Source organism: Sceloporus occidentalis, unplaced genomic scaffold (genome assembly GCF_023333645.1).
Source record: "Sceloporus occidentalis isolate IW3139 unplaced genomic scaffold, rSceOcc1.0.p SCAF_9, whole genome shotgun sequence".
Lineage (NCBI taxonomy): Eukaryota > Metazoa > Chordata > Lepidosauria > Squamata > Phrynosomatidae > Sceloporus > Sceloporus occidentalis.
The window spans coordinates 41484314-41499596 of NW_028316989.1; the positions used below are offsets into that span (position 1 = coordinate 41484314).

The 15283-nt window shown below is 41.5% G+C and overlaps 1 protein-coding gene across 6 annotated transcripts in view; it reads right to left on the reverse strand.

The window, feature by feature from the left end:
* Positions 1 to 15283, reverse strand: part of ARNT2 (aryl hydrocarbon receptor nuclear translocator 2) — a 109622-nt gene that overhangs the window by 7662 nt on the left and 86677 nt on the right. For all 6 annotated transcript variants that reach the window (XM_089539073.1, XM_089539070.1, XM_089539072.1 and 3 more), the window contains 5 exons: positions 14538 to 14610; positions 13928 to 14051; positions 8606 to 8705; positions 5177 to 5315; positions 3666 to 3831 (listed from right to left, as the gene is read on the reverse strand). In XM_089539073.1, the coding sequence (XP_089395199.1) occupies positions 3666 to 3831; positions 5177 to 5315; positions 8606 to 8705; positions 13928 to 14051; positions 14538 to 14610 (602 nt within the window). The remainder of the gene's footprint in view (positions 1 to 3665; positions 3832 to 5176; positions 5316 to 8605; positions 8706 to 13927; positions 14052 to 14537; positions 14611 to 15283) is intronic.

Sequence of the window (15283 nt, forward strand, 5' to 3'; positions counted from 1 at the left end):
CCTTGAAGGCCCACAACAGCAACCAATTTTACACACAGCATACACACAGGGCAGCTGTTTATGCTTTCCCATGAGCATTTGAAGGCCCCAGGGAGTACAATTTGTCTTGTCCAATCTCAATAGTTTATTACCCTGCCCGCACACATTACCCTATTTATACATCTAAACTCCTTCCCCTGCATCCCTGCATACTACAGTTAAGTTGAATATGAACATCTTCTAGACAATGCACAGGCTTGGTCTTTGCCAAGTCTCCACTGCAAAGGAAAAGAAATCCAAAGCTTAGAGGTAGCCATCAAGAAGATAGAACTAGAGTACTGGACTCGGAAAATCCAGGCTCTAGTTCTCAGTAAGCCATGAAACACTTTTGGGTAGTCATGGGCCACTCAATCTCTCTCAGCCTAGCCTACATCACAGTTTATTGTGAAGATAAAATAGAAAGGACCACAGCCACATACCATAACCTAAGGTAATTGGAAAAAAGGAGAGATATAAACTTTACTAATAAGCTGCAGTGCATCTCTGTGTACACTTGCAAATCCTGGCGCTGCACACAAACAATAAGCTTAAGAAAGCACTGTTTTTCTTGTCGGTGGTGTGTGTGCTTTCAAGTTATTTCCGTTTTATGGCAACTCTAAGACAATCCTGTTATGGGGTTTTCTTGGCATGATTTATTTCGAAGATAATTGCTTCTGCCTTCCTTTGAGACTGAGAGAGTATAATTTGCTCAAGATTGAATGGTTTTTACTTCTAAAATGTTTTAAACAAAACTGTTTTTAACTTATGTTTTAATATTAGTATATTTATTTATTTATTACTTTTGTACTTGATGTTTTAATTTTATCTTTTTAAACTTACTGTAAATTGACTTGAATCCCATTTTTGAGAAAGCTGGGATATAAATCCCATAAATAAAAATCTGGCCCTTTGAAATCTTAACCCAGTTCACAAACCACTGAACCTCACTAATTCTCTAAGAAAGCACTACTGTTTATCATTCTTTTAAGGATCAATTTATCATCATTAATTAGGAGATTGATTGAAAGTGTCGTGAAGTCAAAGAAAAAGTCTTAGTCCTCATGGAAATAATCTCAGTTGATACTTGAACTCTTCCTTGTGTAACTAAAAAATAAATAAAATAAAAACTCAAACCTTTCGCTCACTGTGCATTTTGGAATTTAAGTGATCCCTCTTCACCTTTTGTTCCTGGCACTTACATTCAAACTTCTAGAGTTGATTCACGGCCTGTCCTGAATTATCAGTTGGACTTGCTGGGCTCAAGATACTGCTTTTCAAGTTTGTTGACGTGAAAATACATCAATTGAAGTTTCCCCTCCCTCTCAACAGTGTCTCCTCCAACTGCAGACAACAGCAGTTTTTGAACTAATTCCCCCCATTCTGTTGAAATTTTGCACTGCCAGCTATGTGTTCCCCACAGCTCTAGGAAACATCCTTATTTCCTAGAGTTATTTCCTGTGGGACTGCCTGTCTACACATGTGAGCACAGGCAAATCAAGTCAATCTATTTTGGAATTTGGACACGCTGCATTCCTCCCCCAACCCCAACCAAAGGCATTCCAGAACCATCTCATGTACAAGGCCTGATGCTAAAGGTATCTGCTTTCTTCTATCAAAGAACTAACAGTAAATGTCATGAAATATTTTGAGACCACTGGCCTTTGACAATTTGCAGAGCCAAGATACAATGTTAAGCCCCCCAAAAGCTGCAGATGACTCGACTATCAGCTAGCACCACCTGTATTCATTTTTGCCTCCCTCTCTCTTCAGGATAACCAGGAACAGAACAGAACTTTTTACAGAAGACAGAATTTTGAGAGGGCTAGCTTTCTGCACCCCTGCATGATAATCTACACTTGTCAATTACGCCTTCTTGACAGGTTTATAGACTGGTGCTTTGGATCCAGTCATTCTGTGTTTTATTTCCTTAACTGCTCCCCACCACCTTTATTGTTTTAAAAAACAGACGGCTATATAAAATAGTGGGGTTGCCATTTATGTAGCCAAACTTAGCCAGACTAGAGCTACAATTAAGCAAAGTAAAGTGACTGCCTGAAACAGCAGATTTTGGATGCCCTAGAAAGGTATTTAATTTAGCATATTTTTTAAAAAATATTCAGAGAGCTGGGAGATGCACTTATTTGATTTTTTGCCTCGTGCCAAAATAACTTCCCTTTAGTAACTACGGCCCTGTGCAGATCAGCCATTAAGGCCAGCCTGGGGGTGGAGTCGGAGTGTCGCGTCCACATGATACATACCCTGACTCTGCCCCCAGGGTGCCATGACACTTGCAGGCTGCTCCACACGGCGCTCCTCTGGTGCTGCATCCACACAACACAATGCCAAAGGCATCGCCGTGGCTATCATGCCCTTTCCAGGGCGCAAAAAGGAGCCACTTTTTGCAGCTCCTTTTTGCGCCCTAAAAAGGCTGGATTGGGGCAAAGGCATGCAGTTGCCACGGCTCCAATCCAGTGCACTGGAAGGCGGCTTCAGGCTAGGTAGGTGCTATTTGCTGCTCCATCTCTAGCAGCAAAATTCCTTGAACTGGTCCTGAGCCTTAGGCTCAGATGCACTTGTGGGGCCAGATGTAATAGCTGATCTAGAATTCTTGTAAGCTGCCAGGAACCATGAACTTCAGATTCTGCAATTATAGTTGGGCACTTTAACTCCTAGGCATCCTCTCAGTGTAGCATAAAGATCCACATGCAGACCTTATACTATGTTGATCTATATACCTTCCCCCTGACCTATTTTAAAGACCCTAAGCAATCCTATATAGGCATTCTGTACTTCAAGATGAGCAGGCAGGAACAGAGAAGGTCTGGATACCCATCCTTCCCATTGTTGGATGCACAACAATGGCATGAAATCTGCAAGGGTCCTAAGGGAGGTCTGAGTGCTTCCATAATCACTGTCTGGCTTGGGGAGAGATTGGGCACTGTACAGAGAGGACAGAAATACCAACCCCTGCAACACCTGAAAAATCACATCCACAAGTGTAAGGGATGATTATGGAGGTCTTAACCTCAACTCCAGCCCTAGCAGAAGATGGTACTGCAGCTACATGCTGGACTGACCCTTCACTTTGGGCAATCTTTGCATCAGTACAGATCATGTTGCTCTCAGTTGGTCTACATATCCTGGTTGCCAGCTAACTACTTCAGCTCATGGGTGGGAAAAGTGTGACCCTCCGCAGGCTGATTTTGTGGACAACAATTCCTCCTGTAGTTCCTCTTCTTGGTGAACTGTTTTTAAACCTTTTCTGTTCCTGGAAGCATGCAGAAATGGTTTTGTTCTAAAATGGAGTGCAGGGCCAAATATTTAGCATTTCTGGGCATGGTGAGACCTACAGTGGGTTTTGGGAAACATAATTGGGCTCACTCTTGTTTTAGGCTTCTGGTTGACTGATCTGCTTGGCTATTTAAAGCTTGTTGTGCTTCTAGTGCCACCAAACCTGAATATTCCAAAGAATAATAGTAGTAGAAGAAGAGGAAGATGAAAATGAGAGAATAATAGTAGTATTCTTGTAAACTGTCAGGAACTGAGGATTCTGGCAATTATAGTTGGGGACTTTCACAGTAACAGTAGTAGTAGCAGCAACATTTCCATTTGTACTTCCAGGAGTTTATATCAAGTTTCATACCTACCAAATCCTGTGGTTCTGTTAGCTAGGCTGGAATAGGCATTCCCACTTGGAGAAGATGTGGCAGGACTAGACAGGGGGCTGTAGGATGCTGGATCAGCGGGATAAGTATGGCTGGTTCCAATCGCAAAGGGAGAAGACTGAGCCTTGCCAGATTGTGAAGGAATTTGCTGAAGAGGAATGGGGGGGGTATGGGTAAGCATAAAGACATGATTATTTTTCTGGATTTTTGACACAGGAAGTAAGTGGTGCAATAGAATTGTAGTCTCATCAAAGGTAACACTGTGAAACAAGCAACTTTGTGAGGTAGGTTATTTCCACCTTTAGTTATGTTGTAGCAATGTGTACTTAAGGCCAATTCAGTTCAAGGACTGCAAAGGGATGTGTGCAACTGTTCCCTGAGATGACCCATTAAAGCTCTCCTACAAATAGGTTATTCGTGGCCAGATCTAGGTTTGGGCAAAATGCCCTGAGCAGACCTCTTATCCTTGATGCTATCCTCACATTATTCATCTGTTCTCTCCCTCTGAGTCTACAGCCCAGGAGGAAAGAGCAGGAAGTGTGATGACAGCTGACCCATTTACTTGACAATATCATTTTTCACAGGCCTGGAGAAGATACATTTCAAGTAGAGACAACAAAAGATGTGGGCCACAAGGTTGGAACCCCTTGCTGGGCTTTAGGTCTCAGAGAGTGCTCAACCTTTTTAAAAAATATACATTTAGGGTTGCTTATGAAGCTGAATGTGGTGGCTTTTGTGAAAAGGTACTCAGCACGGAATACCAATATTGAAGGCTTTAAATGCCACTATTGGCTTAAAATAGGAACCAGAGAAGTTTACACAGATGAAGACTGCTGGTGATGACTTCTTATGATGGCTGTACATTGCTTCTAACAGTGGAGCCAGCATGTCTCTAAATACAAGTTTTGGGGAACAGGAACAGGAAGATGCTATTATGTCTTATCTTGCACATGGGCTTCCTATATGTTTCTGGTTAGCTACCATGTGAACAGGCCTTTGGTGTGAGTCAACAGAGTTCTTCTTAGTTTTTCCTTCACTCAAACCTCAATTTTCTGGTCATCACCCATACCTCAGCCTCTGGCAATTCAGCTTGTCAGATGTAGCCATTTACTAGCTAGAGGGAGAAATCAGTCTGAGGTGTTTTAGGTGCTGTATTTCCTGGAATTAATTAATTAAGTATCTAATGGAAATTAAACTTTGGGCTAGATTGAAACATTACAAATGAAATTCAGGGTGCTCTTTCCCATTTAATAGACTTTTGTGTTCTAAGGAAATGTTCTTCTGCCTCATCATGTAATGAATGAACTGAAAAGAAATACAGAAGTTCACTGATAGCTTTCATATGCCCTGAAGTGTGAAGCAAAGCCATTCACATGGAAGTTCCTTCCTATTTGCTTTGGTGAATGTATCTGAAAGTGATATATACCATCAAAATATGAAATATTCTCTCTCTCAACAAGTAGATTAAAAAATGGCCCCTTTAACTTTCATACCTGTCCGGGGAATGGAGGTCGACTCCCTGTCCAGGCCACTTGGCTCTGATTTAGCTGTCGCGATATCTGTGTCAAGTTTTGGCTTGTTGATGATGAGGACTGAATGTCGTTGACTCCAGGCACATGGACCACAGATGAGCTTTTAAGAGGAAGAATAGAAATGGACTTGAAGGCTCATGGAGGCTCACTATATCTTTGCAGCAAAGGAAATATGGAGCATTTTCTATGTAGAGGAAGGTATTTCTCCCTGGCTAGTCTTCCAGGGGCTATATGTTGTTGAGGAATGCAGCCAAAACTTGGTAGGACCATCATTCTCTATTATTATTATTATTATTATTATTATTATTATTATTATTATTTCTATCACACCTTTTCCCCAGAGTGGGACTCAAACAGGTTTACAAAGATTAAAAAACTATTGTTAAAAATCTACAAGAGACAAAAGCTAAAACACAATCAGAAAAAATTAAAACCAAGTTAAAATATACAGATTAAAACACACGTACACCAGTGCAACAATTATTAATATCCAGCGTGTTGTGCAAGATGGACCTTATATCATCACTCATCAAATGCCTGTTGGAATAGAAAAGTCTCTGCATGTCTGCAAAAGGAAAGTAGGGAGGATGCCAGTCTAGCTTGGCTGAGAAGGGAGAAGTTAGACTGGGGGCGGTCTAGAAGTTAGACTAGGAGCAACCACTGAGATGTACCTGTGGTGGGACAGAGACAATGGCTTCCTCAGAAGATCTCAGAGCAAGGGCAAGTTCATAAGGGGGGATACCATCCTTCAAATAACTGGGGCCTGAGCCATGTAGGGCTTTAATTCTCATAACCAGCACTTTGAATTGTGCCCAAAAATGGACCAGCAACCAATGAAGCATAGCAACAAGGGAATTGTGCTCCACTTCACAACCTGGCTGCAGCTTTTTGGACCAACTGAAGTTTCTAAGCAATTCTGATGACAGCCCCATGTAGAGTGCATCATAGTAATCCAGCTAGCATATGTAACTAAGGCATGTGTCACCATGGCCATATCTGACATATCAAGAAACAGGTGCAGCTGGCTCTCCTAGCCACCACTGAAACCTGAGCTTCCAGACCCAGGAGTACGCCCAAGCTGCAAACCTGCATGTTCAGGGGGAGTGTAACTTCATTTAGCACAGATTGAATCCCTGATATCCTTTTTGACTAACCAAGAGCATTTCCATCTTGTCTGGATTAAGTTTCAATTTGTTTATTCTCATCTAGTCCATTACTGATGACATGCACCAGTTTAAGCCCAAAATAGCTTCATTGGCTTTTGGTGGAAAGGAGTAATAGAGTTGGGTGTCATCTGCATATTGATGGAACTGAACTCCAAAACTCCAGACAACCTCTCTCAGCGGTTTTGTGTGTGTGTGAAATAGCATGGGGGATATGTCTGAGGATGAAATTTTGGAAAGTGGTATATCACAGTGAGATACTACAGTCAGTCTCCTCTGCAGTCAGGTAATTTGGGCTTGCTGGGAACTATCATTATTTTATTGATTTATTTAACAATGCATGCTCCTGTACTCTGGCAGGTCATTTCGAGAATGCTAACAGATTCCAAAGGATCCAAAGGAAGGTCTCAAGGCTTAGCAGCACTCAAGGAAGGATGAGATCAAAACAACTCCCCTCCTCTCTGCCCAGCATGAGCCTTGCAGGCATTTTCAAACTCTGCGGTGTACTGGCCTCTTTTCACATATACAGTGAATAACATTCCTCTCTGTCAGATCCGTGTAATCCCTGTTCCTTCACTTTGCAGAGTTCAGTCCAGATATAACTGACATGATTAATATATTTGGTATGCATCATGTTTTCTCCCTACATTGGTTTCGAAAGGAAGCTATTCATAAGAACTTGCTACACTTAATGCTTGCAAAAATATGTGCTATGTAACCTAAAGAACATACTGTATCTCCTTTCTGCTTCCCATTTAACGTAGCCTCCATCCTTCCATTACTCTTCTCTGTAACAGTAAACTTGGAATATTTGTTAACAAATCTCACGTATTCAAAGCAGATTGTTTATATGCATTCTCTCAATTAACTGGGGTGAGGTGAAGTGAGGTGAGGAATAGACTTGCTGGGAGAATGCATGCTTTGCACCCAGAAGGTCCCAGGATCAATGCAAAGTATCTCCAGGCAGGGCTGGGAAAAAGTCCTGTCTGAAAACCTAGAAATCATTGCCAATCACTGTATACCAAGATAAGCAAATATTAGATTGAGATCTATTGTTTGATATTTAGATCAACTGTCATAGATCAGCAAAGGTTTTTCACTTCCAACAGTTTAACAGGAGTGACAATACAAAAGCCTTCTTTTTCTCTGCTAAACTAGACTGCTGAAATCAAGAAGAGCTGAATAAAAACATTAGTAGATCTGTATGTGAAATGAGTCATGTGCAAGCACCATGTCTGGCAATCAAAATAAAATCCTGTGTTGAACATTTATGCAGAGGCACCTTGTTTCTCAGTTTCTCCTTCCTCCTCTGCCACTTTGTGGGCCTCAAGATTTTAGTGAATAACATCATAAATCCTGAAAGCTGAAGGCTTGCCTGTCCCTAGTATATACAGTACTGAGCAACATGGATCAGCAGTTTGCCCCAGCATAAAGTGGCTACTATATTCCTGTCTAGGGCTGGTCCAAGACATTTTGGTGCCTGAAGCAGAGCAACAAATGATTCCCTCCAAATTTCAATATTTTAAATATGTTTTGAGGATAGTTTTAAGAGTACTTTGAGGTAACCAAGATTAGGAGCATATTTCCAGCTGACTTTTCATATGAAGCATGGGGAGTCCCGCGGGAAACCTACATTATCACCAATATGTTTCATACTCTTCTTGCTGATCAGAATTCCTATCTTACTGAGCTACCAAGCTGGGGCTTGTGTGACTTCTAGTAGCTTATAAAAGGGAAGAAAGCCAAAATGTGTACCCCTTTCAATCATGGAAAACAATAATGAGAAACAACAACAAGCACCCAAATCTAATGGTTAGTTCCACCAAATCAAAAGGACCTGAATCAATGAAAATCAGTGGAGATTTGAAATCAATGGAAATGTATCTAAGTTTTGACTTACCAAATTCCCACTGATTCAAGTCTCCTTCCCTAGATGGGATGAAGAATTGGATTTAGACTAATAACAATAATATAGTATTATCTATATTGATGGCACTTAGGGCTGCCTAGTGAAAAACAAAGTAGTAATATGGTTGCCTGGTGAAAAACAGAGCAGAGCCCTTGTACCTTTTAATAATTGTGTAGAAGAGGGAATTTTAGCAGGTGGAGCTTGTGTGATAAGCAATACAAGCACTATTCCTTCTGTTGCTATTACATTGTTAAGAAAAAAGAGACAGGCATTATTTGTCACTCCATTGATCGTTTTCTCTGCAGTGATGTACAATACCTGAAAGATTTTCCAGAATGTCCTGGCTGGAAAGGGCTCCCTTGAGAGTAAATCTGTTGGTTTCCTCCAGTTGATGCTGAAGGCATCATCTTTTTATCTGCTGCAAGAACAACCACAAGAAAATTTCAGGATAACCCTTGATGAAACAATGAATGAATGCACAGTACAGGGATGCTGCTTGGTACCAGAAATTGGTCCCTTCCTAGACAAAAATATGGCCATTCACTAGACAAACAAAAAGGTGAGAGCACTCCCTTGGATGATGAAGGTAGATGCTAATAGGTTTTCTTCAGGTTTAGTGGGAAAACATGGTTATGTCAGTTTGATTGCTACTAAATCACTACCATAATTTAAAGCAGGGTGGGCAACTCAGGGTGCAGAGATCAGTTTTCTTCCCCGTGTCCCCTGGTGGGATACACTAGAACATTTTGTCACTGCCAGATGCCATTTTGGTCAAATTTTGTTCTATTTTCCCCCACCTCCCCTTTGGATTTTTTGGAGGGAGAGATTTGGAAGGTTATGGGGATCAAGCCACAGCATTTTTAGGCAGTTTTAGAAGGTTCCATCTGGTTTGGGGGGGGGGGGGGGACAAAACAAAAAAACAGCTACCACATGAAAACCAAAAAGTTGAATTTGGGAGGGGGCCTGGTAGGTTTCTGGAGAGGGGGGGGGGGTCCAAGGGCTGCACTCAGGGGCCCCGAGGACTGCACTTTGCTGGCCCTTGATTTCTCTGGCCAAGATCCAATAGAACTTTGAGTGGAGCAGAACTTTCTACCCAAGCAGCTCCACTGCTGCTCAAAGGTTCAAGGCTTTTTCCTCTATGGCTGCACAAGGCAGCTCCACTGCTGGGCACTGACTGGCTACGGGGCACTGACTGGCTAAGGGGGTGGGTTCAGGCACCATCTTGATGCCATGTTGCACCTGAGAAAGCAGTGGCTTTCCGTTTGGCTAGGAACTGCACTCCAAAAAGTAATTTTTCTCAAGTTCTGGCTAGCAGATGGTGGAAAAAACTGGCAGAGACCCCAGAGAGCTGTTGCCAGTTTCAATATCAAACTAGATGACAGGTAGGACAGCTAAATGAATAAGGAAATGGACAAATAATGTGACCAAAGTTCCTCTGATCCTGATTGACCTGGGGTGCTCTTTATCCTTGTCCTAGGAAGTTCAAAAAATGTCTTTTCAGGGGAGAACTATGATGCAAGCAAACCAGAGTCAGCAGTGTCTGCTGCTGATTTCACCAGTAGTGTTACATGTGTTAAGTGCTACATTGCCCTGTTTCCTGTGGGAATGAGTCATGGGTAGAATCAATTCAGTGAATGGTTGCTGAGCGAGGAAGCATACAATTCAGTTTAGCCTTATTTGTCTTGGTCTTAAGCCATATAATAAATTTCAGGGTTATAAAACACACTAAAAGCAACCACAACATTATACAAAGCTGCAAATTCATAGACGATATTGCAAAGCTCTTGCAAACCATTTTCTCTGAAACATATCTTCTGAATTCAGCTATCCAATTTGCAGTCAAGCATGTGGGTAGGTACCAAATAAATGGCTGGCAAAGCAAAACTGGCTACATTTTAGAGTCACTGTAATGCAGACACAAGCAACTTGTATGATGTTGTGGAACTACATCCCCCATTAGGCCTAGCCAGCCTATCCAATGGGGAGGGATGGGGAAAGCTGCAGAGCAACAATGTTTGAGGGGTCATACACTACCCTTCCTGGCGTAGTGCAATTGTTAGAATGACAGAGTGGGGATGCATCAGATGGGTGAGAACTTTATGCTAAGAATCCAAAGCTACTGTGGATCTATTCTGTCTTTTCTGCCTTAATAGATTTCTGCTGGAGAAAGAAAAAAAAATAGATGAAAAATATGGGGGATGTTACAAGTAGAAAATATTGACTGATCACCTTCTAAAATTTTGAGGATCAGCCAGGGCAGTTGCATGATCACACATCATCTGGAAGCACCCTGAGACTAGACTCTTGTTACTGGAGATATCCAGGTTTGAATCCCCACACAGACATGAAGCACATACACTTAACCCAGGGGCTAAGCTATGCCACAGGCTACTAATGTGAATAAAGTAGAATGCAGGAAAGCATGTACACTAGTGCATCTCAAAGCAGTGGCCCCTGGACCAGTGCTGGTTCCCAAGCCATTGGCTGCCAGTCAAGAAAGAAACAGTTGTAGTCAAGGGGCAGAAATACAGTGCCAGTCCCTGGCATACTGGAAAAAGAATAACTACCAGTAGTCCAGATCAGCCTGAGAAGAACTGATGTACACTACCTTAAGGCTGCAGGAGAAAAGGTAGGAATAGGAACTGAAATGGAACAAATATATTCAAAACCTACAGTTAGCACATCTGTTTCATTTTTCTTTGTCTAAGACTATTCCAAAGTTTATGTAACAGATCAATAAATGTCATCAGAAATTCTTGGATTCTCTAAAAGTGGAACATATTCCCTAAAATGTGGAAGACTACATATCATTATTTGGAGGGAGAGAGAGAAAAGAACCCATAAAATATAAGTAGTTTTTATACTACCTAGAAATTATTCCCCATCACGTTTACCTAAAATTGAGTCTGGTAAAGATGGTCCTTAATGCAGACTTCCCAGCAGTGGTAAATAATATATGTCTATATTTAAAGCAGACATTCCACAATGATATGGAAAAGTAAGGATCAGGTAAGACTGAACAAATACATCTGATCCTTGTTTTCAATTCTCTCTTTGCAGTATCAAGTCAGTAACTCATTCTGTACATCAAGGAAAAGCCACCTAGCCAGGTTTCCCTAGCAAATCTTATTTGTTTCCACATGGGCAAAGGACAGAGGATAAGTTCCGTATTTTTGAGTCTGGAGATTCTGTGAGTACAGGAAAACATGCACGCACATGCACGCATAGACACACATCTAATTTCTATCTTTTAAGACCTGCTGCTTATAAACATTTAGCTGTGGCAATAAGAGATATTTTCCTGCTAAAATACGTGCTTGACGGCTGCAGAGTGAATGTCCCCACCATGATTGGCTTCTCTGTGTGAGTTCCAACTGTTTACACAAATGGAACTAGAGAAAGCCAGTCCAAAATCAACATAATAGAGTAATATGAAGCTTTGCCTGTACATCCGGGTTGGGAGACCCCTGGCCCTCTAGATAGCTGTTCAGCCTGGCTGCTGGTGAGGGATTATGGGAGGTATAGTTCCCATAATCCATAATTCCCAGCACTGTGTAGTGGACTGAGCATTGGACTACAGCTCTGGAGACCTGGGTTCGAATCCCTCCTCAGCCATGTAAACCCACTGGGTTGCCTTGGGACAGTCTCTCAGCCTCAGAGGAAGGCAAGGGCAAACCTCCTCTGAACAAATTTTGCCAGGAAAACCCTGTGACAGGTTCCCTTAGGGTTGCCACAAGTCAGAAACAACTTGAAAGCACATAACAACAAAGTTTAGTAATATATGACAGAGCAAAGGTTCTCTGCTCCCACTATATATTTTTTATGGATGTATGAAGGGAAACTAGCACTGTTATCATTTGAAAGGGAAAGTGTCACCAAATTCTTTTCATCAAATCAAAAGATAGACAATCTTTGGGGTTCCAGGGGTCAATTTCAGCCCCTTGGGATCCACTGAAGGCAGCACTACCAGGAAAAACAATAGTGTAAGTTGCTGGAAGTCCATTTCCAGTTACATTAAAGTTCCTATCTGCAGCCGAAACAAGCCAGGGTATCTGAAGGAACTATCCCCTCCTTGACAGTAACTTCTAGGTGTCTCCATTTAACTGGGTTCTGTACCAGGAGAAGACAGGATATTAAATAATTAAATGAATAAATAAGTAAATACAATAAGTGATGAGTAGATACTAGTCTTTTTCAGTGATAGTGCAGCTCATACTCCAGTGACGCAATCTTCTTCCTGCCAGATTCTAATGGCCTCTTCCTATACCATTGTGTGCTCATTTTTGCTATGGGAGTGTAGGCAGGAGATACCCAACCTCAGGGAGATCTAACTGATGAAATAATGTTCTCCCTGTTGGAAACAAGATCACTGTGTACCTAAAAAGGAGCCTCAGCAGGGGAACTATCTCACTGTGTCTTGTTAGTTACAAACAGTTGGATGTTTCTGCCTTAGCTGAGAGCTGCTTGCAAGATGATTAATTCATAATGAATGTAAAAACTTCATCCACAGCTAGGGAGGTTAAGAACAATAAACAGAGAAGAATGTCACATTAAAAATGATCTTTAAAAATAACTAGAAAAGACAACACTCCTTTTCTTCCCTTTCCTTACAAAAATGAGGGTTGTTTACTGATTAAAGCTTATTTGTACGAGACAAAAGTAGTAACCTTTGGGTAGTGTTTGCTAAAAATAGCACAAAATATGTTTCGATGGAAGATCTTCATGGAGGATAAGGCTATCAATACACATCAAAGTTACCACAGGATGTTGTTCAAGCCTTACTCCCCTGAGGGACCATTCAGTCGTGGACTTCATTGACCAGCTCTATCAGGGCCTACAAAAGGAAGATGTGGGACTAGGTCTTCAGTCTGAGCAACCTGTCCTGGTGTGAAAGGATCCTCCTTTTGGGGTCAGGCCAAGGCTACATCAGCACTGCAGAAACAATCCAGTTTGATACTACTTTAACTGCCATGTTTCAATACTATGGAATTCTGGGAATTGTAGTTTTGTGAGACACTTAGCCTTCTCTGCGAGAGAGCTCTGGTGCCATAACAAACTACAGCTCCCAGGATTCCATAACATTGAGTCATGGTAGTTAAAGTGATGTCAAACTGGATTATTTCTGCAGCGTGGATGCACCTAAGCCTACTTCTTTCCCCACAACACTAGCCCCTCCAGAACCTGACCTCCTGCCTGCCTCAAACCATGCGGCTTGACCTTTGGATGCTTCTTATGACCTCAACCTTACAACCTGCCTCTGGTTCTATTGAACTGAGAACTGGTCTCCCAGCTCAAAATAGAAACCTGACTGTTTAAAGTCTGGCACCAAAATTCTGATAGCTTATGCCATCACTTTTCTGGCTTGTGGGTTACAGCAGTCAGCCTGCTTTGGGGGGAAAAGGAGAGGAAATACCAAATACCTGCTTGTTATGTGTGTTTGTTATGCAATGCCACACTTAAATTGATAAGGAGAGTGAAGATTTCAAATTGATAATAGATTTCTCCTCCATCATGTGAATTTGCCTTTGGAAGGACATGTTTGGTTAAGCATCTTTTCACAATGTAATAGACAGTTAACATCGGAATAAAGGAGAATAACAATAACAACAAAACAGAGCAGAGCAGAGATCTTTTACGTACCAGTAGTTATGCCAGCAAACATCTCAGCAAATCTTGGATCCCTCTCTTGGGTGAAGATGGCATCAGGCTTCTCCACTGGCTTCCCACCCTCATGAACATTTGATTGTATAGTTGGAACGGGCACCTATTTGAGAGAGAGTGTGTGTCACATTTCCCTTTACGGCTGCATTTCCACCTGCCTATGTAAACAGCATCTGTCTTCCAGGTTTGCTTTTACAATGAACATTTTCCAGTTTAGGACCCTCCTAATATGATGAACTAGAGCTTTCATTATCCACTATCACCAAAAGGATACAGCAGGGATGGGCAATGTCCAGAGGTCCATCCCACTCAGTGGGGTACCCCTCTAAGTCCCCCATAAGCTTCCCATTTTCTTCCCAAAAAACCAATCATATCCTTTAGGTTCTAGAAACAAAGAGTTAGTCATTTCACCTCATTCCCTTCCACCTGTTAATTTCCTAAAGGAAGGGATCAGGGCTTGTAACTTGCTTCTGTACAAAATACACTACTTTTAACACAGTCTGCAGTTGTCTTCTTTTTAGATTTCTTATTTCCTTTCTGAATTTTTAAAAGGATCCAGGCAAAGAATAGCCAGTCAGCTATGCCTCACCTGAGATAAGTCATAGGATGACAGTCCATCTCTCTGGTGTACTTCAAGTTCAGCCTGTTGCTGCTGAAGTTGCCTGGAAATACAAACAAGAAACTATGACTGCAGGTTCCTTTGAGACTGCAGGGCTATATTTAAAGGACATGAAGAGTGCTTAGCTAGACCAGCTACTGCCATATTCCCTCCCCCATCATTGATCATATTCTCCCCTGGTAAAAGCAAGAAAATAAATATTAATTTTATTTATTTATAGCATTTGTACCCTTCTCTATAACTGGAAAGGCTCTTGGAGTGGCATGACAGTAAAAAACCAGACAGATTCTGCCTTCTGCTTACAATCTAAAAAGACGCAATATAAAAGGAAAAAGGGATGGGAAAGGAGAGGCTAAGACACAAGTTGTTAGTCTTACTGAGTTCCTCATCCAGATGAAAATGCTTTGCTAGATGATAGGTTAAAGAGAAGTAAATTTATTTATTTATCTGACTTATATCCTGCTTCTCAACCAGGACTAGAACTCAGGACAGTTCACAACAAGTTTAAAACCATATAGAGATTACATCAGGTACACACAAAAAGGCAAAAGGTTAACACAATTAAACAAATAATATTTTTGAAAAATATCCTCTATACTGATGATTCAAATATAAAGGCATTTAGGATAGCCAAGAGAAGGCAACAATAGTTTTCCATGGGAACAAACCAAGTCTTGCTGGACCATTATTCATTGGAATCTGGCTCAAATCCTCAG